The 22,946-nt window shown below is 49.1% G+C and overlaps 1 protein-coding gene across 1 annotated transcript in view; it reads left to right on the top strand.

Annotated features, from left to right (window-relative positions):
• The window catches only part of LOC306935036 (protein unc-13 homolog B-like), a 269,334-nt gene that overhangs the window by 126,637 nt on the left and 119,751 nt on the right, over positions 1–22,946 (top strand). Inside the window, exon 10 of the mRNA XM_079517857.1 lies at positions 1,988–2,075. Coding sequence (XP_079373983.1) covers positions 1,988–2,075 — 88 coding nt within the window. The remainder of the gene's footprint in view (positions 1–1,987; positions 2,076–22,946) is intronic.

The following is a 22,946-nucleotide window of genomic DNA, read 5'->3' as shown; positions in this document are numbered from 1 at the left end:
TGACGAAACCGGAAATCAAGTCATCCTCTGGGCTGCTAGGGCTTCTGGGACATTGAGCCCAATGCAAGTGGACGGGGGGTTTGTTTAGACTACAACATGCTCTGCTGTGTGGTTTAGTATCACATTGTCATGGCCGCTAGTGCTTCTGATCATAACAAACCATCAAACTATTTTTCGCCGGATTTTCGTGGTTGAAAGCTGCAAATACTTCAGCGTATGCTCTAAAGGTAATACAACAATCTCGGCAGCGTAGAATATTTAAGCGTATATCGGGTAGAGCGTTTTATGCCATCAAACTGTTAAGGTGGTCACACTGGACATGTTTTATGCCATCAAACTGTTAAGGTGGTCACACTGGACATGTTTTATGCCATCAAACTGTTAAGGTGGTCACACTGGACATGTTTTATGCCATCAAACTGTTAAGGTGGTCACACTGGACATGTTTTATGCCATCAAACTGTTAAGGGGGTCACACTGGACATGTTTTATGCCATCAAACTGTTAAGGTGGTCACACTGGACATGTTTTATGCCATCAAACTGTTAAGGTGGTCACACTGGACATGTTAAGGTGGTTGCACACTGGACATGTTAAGGTGGTTGCACACTGGACATGTTAAGGTGGTTGCACACTGGACATGTTAAGGTGGTCACACTGGACATGTTGTATGCCATCAAACTGTTAAGGTGGTCACACTGGACATGTTTTTCGGAAAAAAACGAAACGCCGCTAAAAATCCGAAAACCGTGCTCTGTGTGTAGGGACCTTTATTCTCTCAGGATTAGGATATAGTTGTTGTTGGTACATATAGTTGTTGGTTGTTGTTGGTACATATAGTTGTTGGTTGTTGTTGGTACATATAGTTGTTGGTTGTTGTTGGTACATATAGTTGTTGGTTGTTGTTGGTACATATAGTTGTTGGTTGTTGTTGGTACATATAGTTGTTGGTTGTTGTTGGTACATATAGTTGTTGGTTGTTGTTGGTACATATAGTTGTTGGTTGTTGTTGGTACATATAGTTGTTGGTTGTTGTTGGTACATATAGTTGTTGGTTGTTGTTGGTACATATAGTTGTTGGTTGTTGTTGGTACATATAGTTGTTGGTTGTTGTTGGTACATATAGTTGTTGGTTGTTGTTGGTACATATAGTTGTTGGTTGTGGTTGGTACATATAGTTGTTGGTTGTTGTTGGTACATATAGTTGTTGGTTGTTGTTGGTACATATAGTTGTTGGTTGTTGTTGGTACATATAGTTGTTGGTTGTTGTTGGTACATATAGTTGTTGGTTGTTGTTGGTACATATAGTTGTTGGTTGTTGTTGGTACATATAGTTGTTGGTTGTTGTTGGTACATATAGTTGTTGGTTGTTGTTGGTACATATAGTTGTTGGTTGTTGTTGGTACATATAGTTGTTGGTTGTTGTTGGTACATATAGTTGTTGGTTGTTGTTGGTACATATAGTTGTTGGTTGTTGTTGGTACATATGGTTGTTGGTTGTTGTTGGTACATATAGTTGTTGGTTGTTGTTGGTACATATAGTTGTTGGTTGTTGTTGGTACATATAGTTGTTGGTTGTTGTTGGTACATATAGTTGTTGGTTGTTGTTGGTACATATAGTTGTTGGTTGTTGTTGGTACATATAGTTGTTGGTTGTTGTTGGTACATATAGTTGTTGGTACATATAGTTGTTGGTTGTTGTTGGTACATATAGTTGTTGGTACATATAGTTGTTGGTTGTTGTTGGTACATATAGTTGTTGGTTGTTGTTGGTACATATAGTTGTTGGTTGTTGTTGGTACATATAGTTGTTGGTTGTTGTTGGTACATATAGTTGTTGGTTGTTGTTGGTACATTTTGTAAAGCGTCCTTGGGTTCATGAAAGGCGCTATATAAATTCAAGCTATTATTATGTATTATTATTATTTTCTGCGTCTGCTTATTATATACTTACGGGCTTTTCTCTGCGTCTCTCCGTGTCTCGCAGGTTCTTCGAGGATGGACCGCCGCCCTGCTCTCCATCCAAGGTGCGATGGCTGATGGCCTACAACCGAGTGAGAGTCCAGCTGATGCAGGTAGGGGGCAGCAAAACGCCCGTTAAACCTCTCTCTGTTTCATGTTCTCCAGAGACTCCAGTCTCTCTTATACCCCCCCCCCCCCACTCCCCCCCACCCTCGTCTTCCTCTCATATCCCCCCTTTTCTGTCTCTCTTAAGCCCAAACTACACCAGTTGCAACTCCTTGCGACAACACTCCCTCTCCTCTCTCTCTCCTCCTCTTCTCTCTCTCTCTCTCTCTCTCTCTCTCTCCTCTCTCTCTCTCTCTCTCTCTCTCTCACTCTCTCACTCTCTCTCTCTCTCTCTCTCTCTCTCTCTCTCTCTTTCTCCTCAATGATTCTTTAACTCCATCTTTCCCCCCCCTGCGGGTTGGCTGAGTTTCCAAGATGCAACAGTGATTTAACACATTTTCAGTAATTTCACTTTGAAGTGCGAGTCCTCTCTTGCTCAGCTGGGATCGTGTCCCAAGGCTGGTTCCCTCCAGCTGGGGAATGTCCCAACTCCCACGGCTGGCCAAATAGCTGCTTACACTTTAGTACCGCGATGTGAGGTGAAAGGTAGCCTGAATGCTGTAGTGCTGTAGTCTTTACATATAACTTGGGCGTTGGCGTGAATGCGTGGATATGTCGCAGTGAGTGGAGATTCTCTGGCTAAATGTAAGTTTGGATATCTATCCTCTAGCTGTCTGGATTCTTCCAATGCCTTTTGTGGCTTTTCCTTTTTGCTGTAAATACCATGATATACCATTTCATACAAACATTATTGTTGTTATTATACGAGCGTTTCCTACGTTTACTTGTCTTCCCTAGGGGCGACTGTGGCTCAGGAGGTAGAGCAGGTCGTCCAATGATCCATGGGTCGGTGGTTCGAATCCCGGCTCCTCCTGTCGAAGTGTCCTTGGGCAAGACACTGAACCCCTAATTGCTCCTGATGTGCTGGTTGGTGCCGTGCATGGTTTCCGCCGCCATCGGTGTGTGAATGTGTGTGTGAATGGGTGAATGTAATGCACAATCTATGTAAAGGTGTGTGAATGGGTGAATGTAATGCACCATCTATGTAAAGGTGTGTGAATGGGTGAATGTAATGCACCATCTATGTAAAGGTGTGTGAATGGGTGAATGTAATGCACAATCTATGTAAAGGTGTGTGAATGTGTTTGTGAATGGGTGAATGTAATGCACAATCTATGTAAAGGTGTGTGAATGGGTGAATGTAATGCACAATCTATGTAAAGGTGTATGAATGTGTGTGTGAATGTGTGAATGTAATGCACAATCTATGTAAAGGTGTGTGAATGTGTGTGTGAATGGGTGAATGTAATGCACAATCTATGTAAAGGTGTGTGAATGTGTGTGTGTGAATGTGTGAATGTAATGCACAATCTATGTAAAGCGCCTTGGATAAAGGCGCTATATAAATGCACCATTTACCTAGAACAACAAACAACATATTTTGAGATTGGGGACTCCAGGGCCAATTACATTCTGGGGTTTGAATCGAATTGAATTGAATTGAACGGCAAGTTCTCAGCAGCAGAGGTTCTTTGTAAATATCATCACCATTCAGATGCAGAAGGTGTGACTGTGTGTCAAACTTCACGCTCCGCTCTACCTCTATTTGCCTTTTCAGCGCTGATCAGAGAGAATGTTTGACTGACAGTCTCAGCTGCTCATCAATTATAGATCACCCCTTTTTCAATGTGCCTCCTCTGCAGCACAGGAGGAAAATAGGAAAACAGCTTTCAAGCTCTGTGGCCTTTGGAGAGACAAGCATGTCCATGGAATGGAATGGGGGGGGGGGCCTCCCTGTGGGGGGGTGGAACGAGGGGGGGGCTCCCTGTGGGGGGGTGAAACGGGGGGGGGGGGGGGGGGGGGCTCCCTGTGGGGGGGGGGCTCCCTGTGGGGGGGTGGAACGCGTGTGTCGAATTTGAAGTCGGCTGGACGAACGGTTCTCGAGATACGTGGATTACAGACGTACACACACACACACACACACACACACACGCACACACAGAGACTTGGTGCTTTTAAGACAGTAGTCGAGGGTCATGGGAAACGGTCAAGAACTGCAGCTCACAGTCATTGGTCAAAGGACCTCTGATGATCTTTAGATCTCCCAATGATATGATTGTATGAATCATATGATCCACTCTGTCCACTGGGATATCCGTATAGCCTGGTTAGCCACTCCCCCTTGAGTCTGGACCCTGCTAATGTCATGGTTGACAGACAAGCCCTTCAGCCAATCAGCATAACGATAAAAGTGACGTCATCTCCAGTCTCCAACCAGCGAACGACTGGTCATCAGTGTCTCTATGGCTTATTGTGCATATTATTGCGTAGCTTTTCTCTTTATTGCTTTATTGCTTTCATGGATGGGCCTCGTCTTATCGCAGCTAGGAGATATATTTTCGAGGGGCGCTAGCCCCTCCTATATACAGGTTTAATGTTTGTTTTTAGTTCAATGTTTGTTTTAAAAACGCCATCGACAATGAAGGGAGTTTGTTTTGACACTTTTTGTTTCACATCACCATTACATTGTAACAATCGGCCTTTTACATTGAAAGGGTAATTATTGCTAAAGGAAAAAACAGCGGGATCGTCGGGTTAACTCTGTGGTATTTTATATAGAAGCCACCAAAGGATGTAGTTGAGCAAACAGAATGGCAATACATACGCACAGTTTACATTGGGAAACAACCAGAATCAACAATCAATAATCACAACTCAACCCCCCCCCCCCCCAACCCAAATGAGTCCCAGTCCCAGCCAAACGTAAACAATAAACACAGTTCATACGGTGCTAGCGGCACGCTACCGCTCGCCCACAGTATTATGAATAGCACCCGCGTCGTTCCTCTTCTCGCCGTGCACGCGCACTACAGAGCCTTTGAAAGTTCCTCGTAATCCACACAGAACGAAAAGACCGCTCCACGCTGAGCGGCGAGTTCGGGGTACTATAATCCAACAAGGACCAAACGTTTGGAATGATCTCACCAGTGTTGACGTGACGTCTCTGACGCTGTTCGCCTCCACGCACACTGTGATTCCAAGCGATCAATATCCAACGGCAGCAACGGCGCGTTCCTGTTCCCGATGGCTCGATTGTCCTTTGCCTTGGCTGCAGATACTACGCGTTAAACCTTGGATAGTGGTTTAACCGGTAGCCCTATCTGGCGCCTCGGAGCTCCTCTTTATCAAATGTGCACCCTGGCACCTAGGTTCGTTTGTCCATTTTTTCCCTCCCCTATGTCACTTCCTCTATAAATAAAGTTGGGTGACAGCATCAATCATTCAATTACCCCCTGTATCAGACCTGTTACCTCTCATGTGAACCAGAAATGTTAGAATTAACTGTAAAGTCATTTCACATGTACTTACATCACACGTACATAATAACATGCATAGGTCCAGCAGATAAATACAAAACCATTATGTGCATTTGTCACAACATCACCTAATCAACATGAGTTAGACTTTAATATATTAGTGCCCCTCACTTCACACGGGTGTGAGTTTTTTTATTTAGTTTAAATTTAGTTTTGTCAGTGAAAAAAAGTCAGTCAACGAACACGTTTTCTGTCGACGAACCCCCAACACTGTATACCCTTAGCATTCTGTCGACGAACCCCCAACACTGTATACCCTTAGCATTCTATCGACGAACCCCCAACACTGTATACCCTTAGCATTCTGACGAACCCCCAACACTGTATACCCTTAGCATTCTGTCGACGAACCCCCAACACTGTATACCCTTAGCATTCTGAACCCCCAACACTGTATACCCTTAGCATTCTGTCGACGAACCCCCAACACTGTATACCCTTAGCATTCTGTCGAACCCCCAACACTGTATACCCTTAGCATTCTTAGACGAACCCCCAACACTGTATACCCTTAGCATTCTGTCGACGAACCCCCAACCCTGTATACCCTTAGCATTCTGTCGACGAACCCCCAACACTGTATACCCTTAGCATTCTGTCGACGAACCCCCAACACTGTATACCCTTAGCATTCTGTCGACGAACCCCCAACACTGTATACCCTTAGCATTCTGACGAACCCCCAACACTGTATACCCTTAGCATTCTGTCGACGAACCCCCAACACTGTATACCCTTAGCATTCTGAACCCCCAACACTGTATACCCTTAGCATATCCGTATAGCCTGGTTAGCCACTCCCCCTTGAGTCTGGACCCTGCTAATGTCATGGTTGACAGACAAGCCCTTCAGCCAATCAGCATAACGATAAAAGTGACGTCATCTCCAGTCTCCAACCAGCGAACGACTGGTCATCAGTGTCTCTATGGCTTATTGTGCATATTATTGCGTAGCTTTTCTCTTTATTGCTTTATTGCTTTCATGGATGGGCCTCGTCTTATCGCAGCTAGGAGATATATTTTCGAGGGGCGCTAGCCCCTCCTATATACAGGTTTAATGTTTGTTTTTAGTTCAATGTTTGTTTTAAAAACGCCATCGACAATGAAGGGAGTTTGTTTTGACACTTTTTGTTTCACATCACCATTACATTGTAACAATCGGCCTTTTACATTGAAAGGGTAATTATTGCTAAAGGAAAAAACAGCGGGATCGTCGGGTTAACTCTGTGGTATTTTATATAGAAGCCACCAAAGGATGTAGTTGAGCAAACAGAATGGCAATACATACGCACAGTTTACATTGGGAAACAACCAGAATCAACAATCAATAATCACAACTCAACCCCCCCCCCCCCAACCCAAATGAGTCCCAGTCCCAGCCAAACGTAAACAATAAACACAGTTCATACGGTGCTAGCGGCACGCTACCGCTCGCCCACAGTATTATGAATAGCACCCGCGTCGTTCCTCTTCTCGCCGTGCACGCGCACTACAGAGCCTTTGAAAGTTCCTCGTAATCCACACAGAACGAAAAGACCGCTCCACGCTGAGCGGCGAGTTCGGGGTACTATAATCCAACAAGGACCAAACGTTTGGAATGATCTCACCAGTGTTGACGTGACGTCTCTGACGCTGTTCGCCTCCACGCACACTGTGATTCCAAGCGATCAATATCCAACGGCAGCAACGGCGCGTTCCTGTTCCCGATGGCTCGATTGTCCTTTGCCTTGGCTGCAGATACTACGCGTTAAACCTTGGATAGTGGTTTAACCGGTAGCCCTATCTGGCGCCTCGGAGCTCCTCTTTATCAAATGTGCACCCTGGCACCTAGGTTCGTTTGTCCATTTTTTCCCTCCCCTATGTCACTTCCTCTATAAATAAAGTTGGGTGACAGCATCAATCATTCAATTACCCCCTGTATCAGACCTGTTACCTCTCATGTGAACCAGAAATGTTAGAATTAACTGTAAAGTCATTTCACATGTACTTACATCACACGTACATAATAACATGCATAGGTCCAGCAGATAAATACAAAACCATTATGTGCATTTGTCACAACATCACCTAATCAACATGAGTTAGACTTTAATATATTAGTGCCCCTCACTTCACACGGGTGTGAGTTTTTTTATTTAGTTTAAATTTAGTTTTGTCAGTGAAAAAAAGTCAGTCAACGAACACGTTTTCTGTCGACGAACCCCCAACACTGTATACCCTTAGCATTCTGTCGACGAACCCCCAACACTGTATACCCTTAGCATTCTGTCGACGAACCCCCAACACTGTATACCCTTAGCATTCTGACGAACCCCCAACACTGTATACCCTTAGCATTCTGTCGACGAACCCCCAACACTGTATACCCTTAGCATTCTGAACCCCCAACACTGTATACCCTTAGCATTCTGTCGACGAACCCCCAACACTGTATACCCTTAGCATTCTGTCGAACCCCCAACACTGTATACCCTTAGCATTCTTAGACGAACCCCCAACACTGTATACCCTTAGCATTCTGTCGACGAACCCCCAACCCTGTATACCCTTAGCATTCTGTCGACGAACCCCCAACACTGTATACCCTTAGCATTCTGTCGACGAACCCCCAACACTGTATACCCTTAGCATTCTGTCGACGAACCCCCAACACTGTATACCCTTAGCATTCTGACGAACCCCCAACACTGTATACCCTTAGCATTCTGTCGACGAACCCCCAACACTGTATACCCTTAGCATTCTGAACCCCCAACACTGTATACCCTTAGCATTCTGAACCCCCAACACTGTATACCCTTAGCATTCTGTCGACGAACCCCCAACACTGTATACCCTTAGCATTCTGTCGAACCCCCAACACTGTATACCCTTAGCATTCTGTCGACGAACCCCCAACACTGTATACCCTTAGCATTAGAACCCCCAACCCTGTATACCCTTAGCATTCTGTCGACGAACCCCCAACACTGTATACCCTTAGCATTCTTAGCATTCCTTTGTGTTAGGGTTATAGTGACCAGTTATATAAGTTAGCGTTTTGACTTTTAAAGAACAGTCAGTGTCACTCATGGTTTATAAGATGAGTGACAGTGTGTATTTGTGTGTATTTGTGTGTATTTGTGTGTATTTGTGTGTATTTGATAAGCGGGTTTTCAGGAGTTCAGCAGTTCTCCCCACAAGGACGGAAATAGCATCTTTGTCTCAACAACAAGCTCTGTAACATGGCAACCAACATGGCAACCAAGTCACATTTCTATGGAAACACAAGCTTCTGTTAATGTATGCGATCACTGTGTGTGCGTGCGTGTGACGCGTGCGTAGGTGCGTGCGTGCGTGCGTGCGTGCGTGCGTGCGTGCGTGCGTGCGTGCGTGCGTGTGCATGTGCCGCGGTCGCACACATTTGCATAGCTTACTGTATGCTAATATAGATCAACGTAATACATTTGATAAAGTATTAATTCATTTCAGTGGATAGATTCACCACTTCGAGGCCCATGAACCCTACAGGCTGGTGTTGTGGTTGGTTTCCCAGTTCAGGTTCAGAATGGGGGTGTGTCCAGAGCCTTTTATATCTTTGGTAACCTTTCAAAATATATATACGAACTGACATCAACATGTCTCACCATGACATGTTATGGCGCTTTTAGATCTGCTGTTGCTGCTCTTTTGGAAATGTTTTGAAAGCTAGGCTCTGCTCTCCAGACCGCGCTATGGGCTCCATTTAGCTAGGCTCTGCTCTCCAGACCGCGCTACGGGCTCCATTTAGCTAGGCTCTGCTCTCCAGACCACGCTACGGGCTCCATTCTGCTCTCCATACCGCGCTACGGGCTCCATTTAGCTAGGCTCTGCTCTCCATACCGCGCTACGGGCTCCATTTAGCTAGGCTCTGCTCTCCAGACCGCGCTACGGGCTCCATTTACTAGGCTCTGCTCTCCAGACCGCTAAGGGATCCATTTACTAGGCTCTGCTCTCCAGACCGCGCTACGGGCTCCATTCTGCTCTCCATACCGCGCTATGGGCTCCATTTAGCTAGGCTCTGCTCTCCAGACCGCGCTACGTGCTCCATTTACTAGGCTCTGCTCTCCAGACCGCGCTACGGGCTCCATTTAGCTAGGCTCTGCTCTCCATACCGCGCTACGGGCTCCATTTAGCTAGGCTCTGCTCTCCAGACCGCGCTACGGGCTCCATTTAGCTAGGCTCTGCTCTCCAGACCGCGCTACGGGCTCCATTTAACTAGGCTCTGCTCTCCATACCGCACTACGGGCTCCATTTAGCTAGGCTCTGCTCTCCAGACCGCGCTACGGGCTCCATTTAGCTAGGCTCTGCTCTCCAGACCACGCTACGGGCTCCATTTAGCTAGGCTCTGCTCTCCAGACCGCGCTACGGGCTCCATTTAGCTAGGCTCTGCTCTCCAGACCACGCTACGGGCTCCATTTAGCTAGGCTCTGCTCTCCAGACCGCGCTACGGGCTCCATTTAGCTAGGCTCTGCTCTCCATACCGCGCTACGGGCTCCATTTCCGTCAGCGCTAAACCCCTTATCCCTAAATTTCTTTGCCTTTTTTACTATTTTGCTAAACATTTTTGAATAGTTAAAATGGCCAGTCTACAAGCTCACAACGTGTCAATGTAGATTGGCTAGTTGAACTATTCAAAAATGTTTTTCAAAATAGTAAAAAATCAGTTTACATTCTCTTGTGACCAGGCTTTTCTCTATGTCTTAGGTTGTGACCAGGCTTTACTCTCTGCCTTAGGTTGTGACCAGGCTTTACTCTCTGCCTTAGGTTGTGACCAGGCTTTTCTCTGTCTTAGGTTGTGACCAGGCTTTTCTCTGTCTTAGGTTGTGACCAGGCTTTTCTCTGTCTTAGGTTGTGACCAGGCTTTACTCTCTGTCTTAGGTTGTGACCAGGCTTTTCTCTGTCTTAGGTTGTGACCAGGCTTTTCTCTGTCTTAGGTTGTGACCAGGCTTTACTCTCTGTCTTAGGTTGTGACCAGGCTTTACTCTGTCTTAGGTTGTGACCAGGCTTTACTCTGTCTTAGGTTGTGACCAGGCTTTACTCTGTCTTAGGTTGTGACCAGGCAAATGATCAACACTATTCAAATGTTTTATCAACAAGCTCACAACATGTTGTGATCTTTCTTGTAGATCAGCTATTTTCGCTCCTTTTTTCACGAGTCCGTCACTCATAGGACAAATGTGTAAAGCTAGATCTTGGTGGTCCGCCAGCCCTCCCATTAGCACATTTTAATATAGGACAGAGCGTTGATTTATGATTTAGTTTTTTTATATATATAAATTGTTATGCAAGGTACCTGATAGTGATGATATTCAAAGCATGGCAACATCCAATTCTCCAGAGGTCTCTGAAAGGACCTCGCAGGACACGAGAGACGTGTGGATGCAGAGATGGAAGAAATCACAGGGGGAAATGGAAGGGGACGAGGGACAGAAAACAATGCATGCTGAGTTTGGAGTGGAGCACCCATCGCCTCCCAAGCTAGACGAGACATGGAGGAGAATACATCATTCACTGGTTTGAAGAAGCTTATTCATGTATTGGCACATTGTACCCACATAGGAAACACTGGTTCACTGGTTCACTGGTTCACTGGTTCACTGGTTTGAAGAAGCTTATTCATGTATTGGCACATTGTACCCACATAGGAAACACTGCACATTGTACCCACATAGGAAACACTGGTTCACTGGTTCACTGGTTCACTGGTTCACTGGTTTGAAGACGCTTATTCATGTATTGGCACATTGTACCCACATAGGAAACACTGCACATTGTACCCACATAGGAAACACTGGTTCACTGGTTCACTGGTTCACTGGTTCACTGGTTTGAAGAAGCTTATTCATGTATTGGCACATTGTACCCACATAGGAAACACTGCACATTGTACCCACATAGGAAACACTGCACATTGTACCCACATAGGAAACACTGCACATTGTACCCACATAGGAAACACTGCACATTGTACCCACATAGGAAACACTGCACATTGTACCCACATAGGAAACACTGCACATTGTACCCACATAGGAAACACTGGTTCACTGGTTCACTGGTTCACTGGTTTGAAGACGCTTATTCATGTATTGGCACATTGTACCCACATAGGAAACACTGGTTCACTGGTTCACTGGTTCACTGGTTCACTGGTTCACTGGTTCACTGGTTTGAAGAAGCTTATTCATGTATTGGCACATTGTACCCACATAGGAAACACTGCACATTGTACCCACATAGGAAACACTGGTTCACTGGTTCACTGGTTCACTGGTTCACTGGTTTGAAGACGCTTATTCATGTATTGGCACATTGTACCCACATAGGAAACACTGCACATTGTACCCACATAGGAAACACTGCACATTGTACCCACATAGGAAACACTGGCACATTGTACCCACATAGGAAACACTGCACATTGTACCCACATAGGAAACACTGCACATTGTACCCACATAGGAAACACTGCACATTGTACCCACATAGGAAACACTGCACATTGTACCCACATAGGAAACACTGCACATTGTACCCACATAGGAAACACTGCACATTGTACCCACATAGGAAACACTGCACATTGTACCCACATAGGAAACACTGCACATTGTACCCACATAGGAAACACTGGCACATTGTACCCACATAGGAAACACTGCACATTGTACCCACATAGGAAACACTGCACATTGTACCCACATAGGAAACACTGCACATTGTACCCACATAGGAAACACTGCACATTGTACCCACATAGGAAACACTGCACATTGTACCCACATAGGAAACACTGCACATTGTACCCACATAGGAAACACTGCACATTGTACCCACATAGGAAACACTGGCACATTGTACCCACATAGGAAACACTGCACATTGTACCCACATAGGAAACACTGCACATTGTACCCACATAGGAAACACTGCACATTGTACCCACATAGGAAACACTGCACATTGTACCCACATAGGAAACACTGCACATTGTACCCACATAGGAAACACTGCACATTGTACCCACATAGGAAACACTGCACATTGTACCCACATAGGAAACACTGCACATTGTACCCACATAGGAAACACTGAAGAAGCTTATTCATGTATTGGCACATTGTACCCACATAGGAAACACTGCACATTGTACCCACATAGGAAACACTGCGCAAAAAGCATGGAATACGGATGTGTATATTACAGGCAACTCCCGTTAAACTTTACAACAAACTCCGGTAAACTCCCGAATTGTACCATCACACCTGTGAAACCCCCTGAATGCATGCATTGCCCCTGACATAAGGGAGGCCCCTGGCATAAGGGAGGCCCCCTGACATAAAGGAGGCCCCTGACATAAGGGAGGCCCCTGGCATAAGGGAGGCCCCCTGACATAAGGGAGGCCCCTGACATAAGGGAGGCCCCTGACATAAGGGAGGCCCCTGGCATAAGGGAGGCCCCCTGACATAAGGGAGGCCCCCTGACATAAGGGTGGCCCCTGGCATAAGGGAGGCCCCTGACATAAGGGAGGCCCCCTGGCATAAGGGAGGCCCCTGGCATAAGGGAGGCCCCTGACATAAGGGAGGCCCCTGGCATAAGGGAGGCCCCTGACATAAGGGAGGCCCCTGACATAAGGGAGGCCCCTGACATAAAGGAGGCCCCTGACATAAGGGAGGCCCCTGACATAAGGGAGGCCCCTGGCATAAGGGAGGCCCCTGACATAAGGGAGGCCCCTGACATAAGGGAGGCCCCTGACATAAGGAAGGCCCCTGGCATAAGAGGGGCCCCTGACATAAGGGAGGCCCCTGGCATAAGAGGGGGCCCTGACATAAGGGAGGCCCCTGACATAAGGGAGGCCCCCTGACATAAGGGAGGCCCCTGACATAAGGAAGGCCCCTGGCATAAGAGGGGCCCCTGACATAAGGAAGGCCCCTGGCATAAGAGGGGCCCCTGACATAAGGGAGGCCCCTGGCATAAGAGGGGGCCCTGACATAAGGGAGGCCCCTGACATAAGGGAGGCCCCTTACATAAGGAAGGCCCCTGACATAAGGAAGGCCCCTGACATAAGAGGGGCCCCTGACATAAGGAAGGCCCCTGGCATAAGAGGGGCCCCTGACATAAGGAAGGCCCCTGGCATAAGAGGGGCCCCTGACATAAGGGAGGCCCCTGGCATAAGAGGGGGCCCTGACATAAGGGAGGCCCCTGACATAAGGGAGGCCCCTGACATAAGGGAGCCCCCTGGCATAAGGGAGGCCCCTGGCATAAGGGAGGCCCCTGACATAAAGGAGGCCCCTGACATAAGGGAGGCCCCTGACATAAGGAAGGCCCCTGGCATAAGGGAGGCCCCTGGCATAAGGGAGGCCCCTGACATAAGGGAGGCCCCTGACATAAGCGAGCCCCTGACATAAGAGGGGGCCCCTGACATAAGGGAGGCCCCTGACATAAAGGAGGCCCCTGACATAAGGAAGGCCCCTGACATAAGGGAGGCCCCTGACATAAGGGAGGCCCCTGACATAAGGGAGGCCCCTGGCATAAGGGAGGCCCCTGACATAAGGGAGGCCCCCTGACATAAAGGAGGCCCCTGACATAAGGGAGGCCCCTGGCATAAGGAAGGCCCCTGACATAAGGAAGGCCCCTGACATAAGGAAGGCCCCTGACATAAGGAAGGCCCCTGACATAAAGGAGGCCCCTGGCATAAGGGAGGCCCCTGACATAAAGGAGGCCCCTGACATAAGGGAGCCCCCTGACATAAGGGAGGCCCCTGACATAAAGGAGGCCCCTGGCATAAGGGAGGCCCCTGACATAAGAGAGGCCCCTGACATAAGGGAGGCCCCTGGCATAAGGGAGGCCCCTGACATAAGGGACGCCCCTGGCATAAGGGAGGCCCCCTGACATAAGGGAGGCCCCTGACATAAGGGAGGCCCCTGGCATAAGGGAGGCCCCTGACATAAGGGAGGCCCCTGACATAAGGGAGGCCCCTGGCATAAGGGAGGCCCCTGACATAAGGGAGGCCCCTGACATAAGGGAGGCCCCTGACATAAGGGAGGCCCCTGGCATAAGAGGGGCCCCTGACATAAGGAAGGCCCCTGGCATAAGAGGGGGCCCTGACATAAGGGAGGCCCCTGACATAAGGGAGGCCCCTGACATAAGGAAGGCCCCTGACATAAGGGAGGCCCCTGACATAAGGAAGGCCCCTGGCATAAGAGGGGCCCCTGACATAAGGGAGGCCCCTGACATAAGGAAGGCCCCTGGCATAAGAGGGGCCCCTGACATAAGGGAGGCCCCTGGCATAAGAGGGGGCCCTGACATAAGGGAGGCCCCTGACATAAGGGAGGCCCCCTGACATAAGGGAGGCCCCTGACATAAGGAAGGCCCCTGGCATAAGAGGGGCCCCTGACATAAGGAAGGCCCCTGGCATAAGAGGGGCCCCTGACATAAGGAAGGCCCCTGGCATAAGAGGGGCCCCTGACATAAGGAAGGCCCCTGGCATAAGAGGGGCCCCTGACATAAGGGAGGCCCCTGGCATAAGGAAGGCCCCTGACATAAGGGAGGCCCCTGACATAAGGGAGCCCCCTGGCATAAGGGAGGCCCCTGGCATAAGGAAGGCCCCTGACATAAGGGAGGCCCCTGACATAAGGGAGCCCCCTGGCATAAGGGAGGCCCCTGGCATAAGGGAGGCCCCTGACATAAGGGAGGCCCCTGACATAAGGGAGGCCCCTGACATAAGGGAGCCCCCTGGCATAAGGGAGGCCCCTGACATAAGGGAGGCCCCTGGCATAAGGGAGGCCCCTGACATAAGGGAGGCCCCTGGCATAAGGGAGCCCCCTGACATAAGGGAGGCCCCTGGCATAAGGGAGGCCCCTGACATAAAGGAGGCCCCTGGCATAAAGGAGGCCCCTGACATAAGGGAGGCCCCTGACATAAGGGAGGCCCCTGACATAAGGGAGCCCCCTGACATAAGGGAGGCCCCTGGCATAAGGGAGGCCCCTGACATAAGGGAGGCCCCTGGCATAAGGGAGGCCCCTGACATAAGGGAGGCCCCTGGCATAAAGGAGGCCCCTGGCATAAGGGAGGCCCCTGACATAAGGAAGGCCCCTGACATAAAGGAGGCCCCTGACATAAGGAAGGCCCCTGACATAAGGGAGGCCCCTGACATAAGGGAGCCCCCTGGCATAAGGGAGGCCCCTGACATAAGGGAGGCCCCTGACATAAGGGAGGCCCCTGACATAAAGGAGGCCCCTGACATAAGGAAGGCCCCTGACATAAGGGAGGCCCCTGACATAAGGGAGCCCCCTGGCATAAGGGAGGCCCCTGACATAAGGGAGGCCCCTGACATAAGGGAGCCCCCTGACATAAGGGAGGCCCCTGGCATAAGGGAGGCCCCTGACATAAAGGAGGCCCCTGGCATAAGGGAGGCCCCTGACATAAGGGAGGCCCCTGACATAAGAGAGGCCCCTGACATAAGGGAGGCCCCTGGCATAAGGAAGGCCCCTGACATAAGGGAGGCCCCTGGCATAAGGGAGGCCCCCTGACATAAGGGAGGCCCCTGGCATAAGGAAGGCCCCTGACATAAGGAAGGCCCCCTGACATAAGGAAGGCCCCTGACATAAGGGAGGCCCCTGACATAAGGGAGGCCCCTGACATAAGGGAGGCCCCTGACATAAGGGAGGCCCCTGACATAAGGAAGGCCCCTGGCATAAGGGAGGCCCCTGGCATAAGGGAGGCCCCTGACATAAGGGAGGCCCCTGACATAAGCGAGCCCCTGACATAAGAGGGGGCCCCTGACATAAGGGAGGCCCCTGACATAAAGGAGGCCCCTGACATAAGGAAGGCCCCTGACATAAGGGAGGCCCCTGACATAAGGGAGGCCCCTGACATAAGGGAGGCCCCTGACATAAGGGAGGCCCCTGACATAAGGGAGGCCCCTGACATAAGGGAGGCCCCTGGCATAAGGAAGGCCCCTGACATAAGGGAGGCCCCTGGCATAAGGGAGGCCCCTGGCATAAGGGAGGCCCCTGACATAAGGGAGGCCCCTGACAAAGGAGGCCCCTGACATAAAGGAGGCCCCTGACATAAGAGGGGCCCCTGACATAAGGAAGGCCCCTGGCATAAGGGAGGCCCCCTGACATAAGGGAGGCCCCTGACATAAGAGAGGCCCCTGACATAAGAGGGGGCCCTGACATAAGGGAGGCCCCTCTTCAGCACCACGGACAGTGTCTCTCTGGTACAGCTCTACTGCTATGTGACATCTTCAGCACCACGGACAGCGTCTCTACTACAGGTCTCTTGCTGTAGACCTGCTCTCTCTCTCTCTCTCTCTCTCTCACACACACACACACACACACACACACACACACACACACACACACACACACACACGCAGAGAGAGAGATCCTCTTGACAGTAGCTGTAGCAGATAGACAGATTTGCTATAATGAATACAGGTGCGCCTCCTTGTGATACAGGTCTACTGCTATGTGACCTCTTCAGCACCACGGACAGTGTCTCTCTGGACCAGCTCTACTGCTATGTGACCTCTTCAGCACCACGGACAGCGTCTCTCTGGTACAGCTCTACTGCTATGTGACCTCTTCAGCACCACGGACTGCGTCTCTCTGTTACAGCTCTACTGCTATGTGACCTCTTCAGCACCACGGACAGTGTCTCTCTGGTACAGCTCTACTGCTATGTGACCTTTTCAGCACCACGGACAGCGTCTCTCTCTGGTACAGATCTACTGCTATGTGACCTCTTCAGCACCACGGACAGTGTCTCTCTGGTACAGCTCTACTGCTATGTGACCTCTTCAGCACCACGGACAGTGTCTCTCTGGAACAGCTCTACTGCTATGTGACCTCTTCAGCACCATGGACAGTGTCTCTACTACAGGTCTCTTTCTGTAGACCTGCTCTCTCTCTCACACACACACACACACACACACACACACACACACACACACACACACACACACACACACACACACACACAGAGAGAGAGAGAGATCCTCTTGACAGTAGCAGATAGACAGATTTGCTATAATGAATACAGGTACGCCTCCTTGTGATTTTATTTGCCCATCGGTGTGGTTTGGAAACACAGAAAACCACTAAACACAGGACAGATAGGGAGGACAATAGATGCTACATCTGGGGGTCATTTTTATCAACTATTTATTGAAAGTCTTTTCATTCAAAGAAAATAATAAAAAACGACAGTAAAACAAATCGTTTTATTGTTGTTTTCTTCTTTTGTGAAGCAACAGCGTAATGGTGTTGTGAAAGTCTGCTTTAACCCTTTCAGGACGGGAACCCCTTTTGGTGTTTTAAGCATTACTTTAGCTATTGAAAAATAGCAGATCTACAAGCTCATAGCGCGGCACCGAGTGCAGCGCTACGAGCTTGTAGATCTGCTATTTTTGAAAAATCGTGTGGCGCAAATCTTTGAATATATATTTGTTCACAGCAAACATTTGTAACTCAAATATTTGCTTCCCTGGAACTACATATTTTCAGATGGGGGTCCGTGGCCAAATACAGATAATTCTGGGCTTCCTTGACATGGAACATGTTTGAGAACCACTGACATAGAAACATAGTTTTTTTTCTGAAAACTGTCATGATTTAGAAGACATTTGTAGAATCGAACTTACGGCCGAGCTACACCAGGCTTTTTTTGCGCGCGTTTACGCGCACACGCGAGCCCCGCGCACGCGAGGCCCGCGCACGCGAGCCCCGCGCATGCGAGGGCCGCGCACGCGAGGCCCGCGCACGCGAGGCCCGCGAGGGCCGCGCACGCGAGCCCCGCGCACGCGAGCCCCGCGCACGCGAGCCCCGCGCACGCGAGGCCCGTGCACGCGCACTTACAATAGGACTGGACCTAAATGCGCGTGTGTGCGTATTCACGCTGAAAAGCCTGGTGTAGCTTGGCCGTGAGGTCTAAATGGGCTAATATGATTGGATCCCCGGTCCAGCAAAGAGACTCTAATATGATTGGATCCCCGGTCCAGCAAAGAGACTCTAATATGATTGGATCCCCGGTCCAGCAAAGAGACTCTAATATGATTGGATCCCCGGTCCAGCAAAGACACTCTAATATGATTGGATCCCCGGTCCAGCAAAGAGACTCTAATATGATTGGATCCCCGGTCCAGTCTAATATTATTGGATCCCCGGTCCAGTCTAATATGATTGGATCCCCGGTCCAGCAAAGAGACTCGCGCTCCCTCTGGGAGAGAAACAGGTGGCCTGCAAAAGCAATTATTAGCCGACGTGAGCCTGTCGTTGTCCAGTGAATTCACTGTAACTCCCTCAGGCCTTCTAATGCGGCCCTCAGGAGAACCAACTGCTTCATTCCTTCCTCTACCGGCCGATGAAAAGCAGACCGTAGCCATTTATATGAACTGTAACAAAATGTTCCATTTTATTTTATTAGATCTCTTTTTACTTGATTTATTTACTGCAGCTTATGTTTCCTTGTATTGGCTCTCCTGCATGTAGTCGATCTGTGTTGGCCTCTGACACACATACACTAAACTGCTGTACTGTGAGTCTCCAGTCGTGGGTAAGCTGCAGTGTTGATTTTGTCGACTAAAACTAAGACGAAAAATGTCTGTCGACTACCTTTTTCCACTGACGAAACCTAATGGAAACTAAATATAAACTAAGCTATGATGACTAAAACTAAGACTAAATATAGGCTACTGACAATTTCGTCAACAATTAAAAACTAGACTAAAATGTTAGGAAGGGACTAGTGGACAAGAGATCCACTATAAGTCATTTTACACTTAGTTGCATGCTGAAATTAGACGATCTACAAGCCCACAACGCGTCGTGCTGCGACGCGTTGTGGGCTTGTAGATTGGCTATTTTCAGCAAGTCATTACGACGGCATCGAGGCACCGCCAAAATACATTTTGTTCGACTAAATCAACTGTCAAACTAAAATCTTATGATATTTACTCGACTAAAACTAGACTAACACTAGAACATTCCAGGTGACTAAAATGTGAATAAAACTAAATGAAAACTATTCAAGAGACTATGACTAAAACTTTTTTTTGTGGCTTTCGCCTTTATTTAATATTTTTTTATGGAGGGACAGACAGTAGGCTGACAGGAAATGGGGAGAGAGATGGGGGGGGGGGGAAGACATGCAGTAAAGGCCGTCGGGATCGGGAGTCGAACCCGCGGCACACTGCCAGACTGGATTACCAGCCAAGATGCCTGGACCGCTGAGCCATGGCCCAGGCCTGGACCGCTGAGCCATGGCCCAGGCCTGGACCGCTGAGCCACGGCCCAGGCCTGGACCGCTGAGCCACGGCCCAGGCCTGGACCGCTGAGCCACGGCCCAGGCCTGGACCGCTGAGCCACGGCCCAGGCCTGGACCACTGAGCCATGGCCCAGGCCTGGACCGCTGAGCCATGGCCCAGGCCTGGACCGCTGAGCCATGGTCCAGGCCTGGACCGCTGAGCCATGGCCCAGGCCTGGACCGCTGAGCCATGGCCCAGGCCTGGACTGCTGAGCCATGGCCCAGGCCTGGACCGCTGAGCCATGGCCCAGGCCTGGACCGCTGAGCCATGGCCCAGGCCTGGACCGCTGAGCCTTGGCCCAGGCCTGGACCGCTGAGCCATGGCCCAGGCCTGGACCGCTGAGCCATGGCCCAGGCCTGGACCGCTGAGCCATGGCCCAGGCCTGGACCGCTGAGCCATGGCCCAGGCCTGGACCGCTGAGCCATGGTTCAGGCCTGGACCGCTGAGCCATGGCCCAGGCCTGGACCGATGAGCCACGGCCCAGGCCTGGACCTCTGAGCCACGGCCCAGGCCTGGACCGCTGAGCCAGTCAGTGTCTCCTGCAGTCCAGACATGTTGTCAGTCCAGACATGTTGTCAGTGTCTCCTGTAGTCCAGACATGTTGTCAGTGTCTCCTGCAGTCCAGACATGTTGTCAGTGTCTCCTGCAGTCCAGACATGTTGTCAGTGTCTCCTGCAGTCCAGACATGTTGTCAGTGTCTCCTGTAGTCCAGACATGTTGTCAGTGTCTCCTGCAGTCCAGACATGTTGTCAGTGTCTCCTGTAGTCCAGACATGTTGTCAGTGTCTCCTGCAGTCCAGACATGTTGTCAGTCCAGACATGTTGTCAGTGTCTCCTGTAGTCCAGACATGTTGTCAGTGTCTCCTGCAGTCCAGACATGTTGTCAGTGTCTCCTGCAGTCCAGACATGTTGTCAGTGTCTCCTGCAGTCCAGACATGTTGTCAGTGTCTCCTGTAGTCCAGACATGTTGTCAGTGTCTCCTGCAGTCCAGACATGTTGTCAGTGTCTCCTGTAGTCCAGACATGTTGTCAGTGTCTCCTGCAGTCCAGACATGTTGTCAGTCCAGACATGTTGTCAGTCCAGACATGTTGTCAGTCCAGACATGTTGTCAGTCCAGACATGTTGTCAGTGTCTCCTGTGGAACACATTTACCCAAATGTCTACCGAAGCAAGTGTTTTGGTGGCGTGTTGGACCAGAACACATTGTAGGCTAAACCCGAGTGTGTGCATACAGACATTAATACAGATATTAATACAGTGTGTGCAAAGAGACATTCGATTTTTGTCAGAGATTATTTCTATAGTTTTTTTGTTTTGTTTTTTTATAATTTTTATCCCACGATTTTGCAACCCAGTTTTTTCCAAGGAGTCCAAGCTGCTTCTTTTCACCTGACAAGGGGGAATTTCCCTGGCCAGACGTAGCGCGTGGAAGGAACACGTTATTCCGACCAGTTCCTTTTATTTCCCCTCCATCAGGCGCCCCGGCTGGCCAGGGGGAGGTAGTTTTAGACCAGGATTACTGCATTACTTTTTTGTGAGGGTACCTACCCTAGGGGACACGGGGAGAACATGCAAACTCCACACAGAAAGGCCCTTTCGCCAACCCCACCTCGGGTATGGGCACTGATGATGTGGAGGAGGGAACACGCCCACAGCGTCCCCAGTGGGAATCGAACCCAGGACCTTCTAGCTGTGAGGCAACAGCACTAATTACTTGCGCAAGCAGAGCGTGCAAGTAATGTTATCAGTCGGGTGCTACGATGCGTATGTACTTGACACTGAAACATATCATCATTACGTCACCATCGTCAACCAATTATACCCTGGCGTTGGTACATAATCTTCATCACGGTTCACGGAAAGCATACCTGCACGGTCAGCTTCCGTATGTCCGTATGACATCATATCACATGCATTCTAAGGGACATTGGTACATATCTTCATCACGTCATGGGACATATGCTTCGTAGGATGACGGAAAACATACCTGCACGGTCAGCTAGGGGCCAGCATATGACGTCATAACATGTGCTGGCCCCGGACATACGCATCAAACCACCCAGGTAACCACATTATACCACCAACCACTCAGAAATTACATATACATACATATAGACATATACACATATATAGACATATGAGCATATGACGTGATGAATATATGTACCAATGCCAGGGTATAATTGGTTATCGATGGTGACGTAACGATGACATGTTTCAGTGTCGGGTGGACTAAAGGTAATGCCCCTATGTATACATGTATGTAATCTGACACCACTGCCATAACAGGCATAAGTAATCATTACCATAGTTCAAAATACTACTTTTTCTCCTCCAAAAGCAAGGTACGTAGCAAATAGCTAAACCTAATAATTAAATATTGCAAACGTTCTTTCACAGAGAGGCTGAGATTTGACAGTTTGTAGCGGTCTACAGTACTTGCACGCTCTGCTTGCGCACTAGTAGGCAATTTATGGCCTACTAGTGGATCCGGCCGTGATACTCAGCGATGGAAGAAGTACTCGCATGTTTTCATATAATTGTAGTCGAGTAAAAGAACTCTGAGATGGAGGGCGTTGGAAGTAAAAAATCACACCCGTGTGAAGTGAGGGGCGCTAATCATGTTGATTAGGTGATGTAATGGTGATGTAAAACAAACATTAAATTCTCTTTATTGTTAAATGGCGTTTAATGTTTGTTTTAGGGACAAGATGACTTAAATTCTTCCCTTCATTATCAATGGCGTTTTTAAACAAACATTGAACTAAAAACAAACATTAAACCTGGATATAGGAGGGGCTATATACAGGCTAGCACCCCTCAAAAAATATCGGAATTTGTAAATACCGAAGATACGTACCGAAGTACGAAGATTCCTCAAAATGGTACTTATTTGCATTACACCACTGGTGATCCGTTCAGCGTTATCATCTGTTGCCTCCTCTGGGTCTCCTCCTCTGCCTCCTCTCCTCTCTGTCTCGGTGACACACCCACCTGCCTCCAGCAGCACGGAGCGAGCCAGGAGGAGCTGAGGAGAATGTTACCGTGGGTGTTTCTCACACCGTGCACGTGACGTGGTGAATAATTGTCTCGTCAGCTGCTTTACTAAAACACACTTCACATTAAATGTTTCTCTGCTGCACAGAGAGCACGTGGTTGACCGCTTAGGGCA

This window comes from Electrona antarctica (genome assembly GCF_951216825.1).
Source record: "Electrona antarctica genome assembly, chromosome: 13".
Lineage (NCBI taxonomy): Eukaryota > Metazoa > Chordata > Actinopteri > Myctophiformes > Myctophidae > Electrona > Electrona antarctica.
The sequence above is the reverse complement of the archived record's forward strand: the minus strand, read 5'-3'. Positions and strand labels throughout refer to the sequence as shown.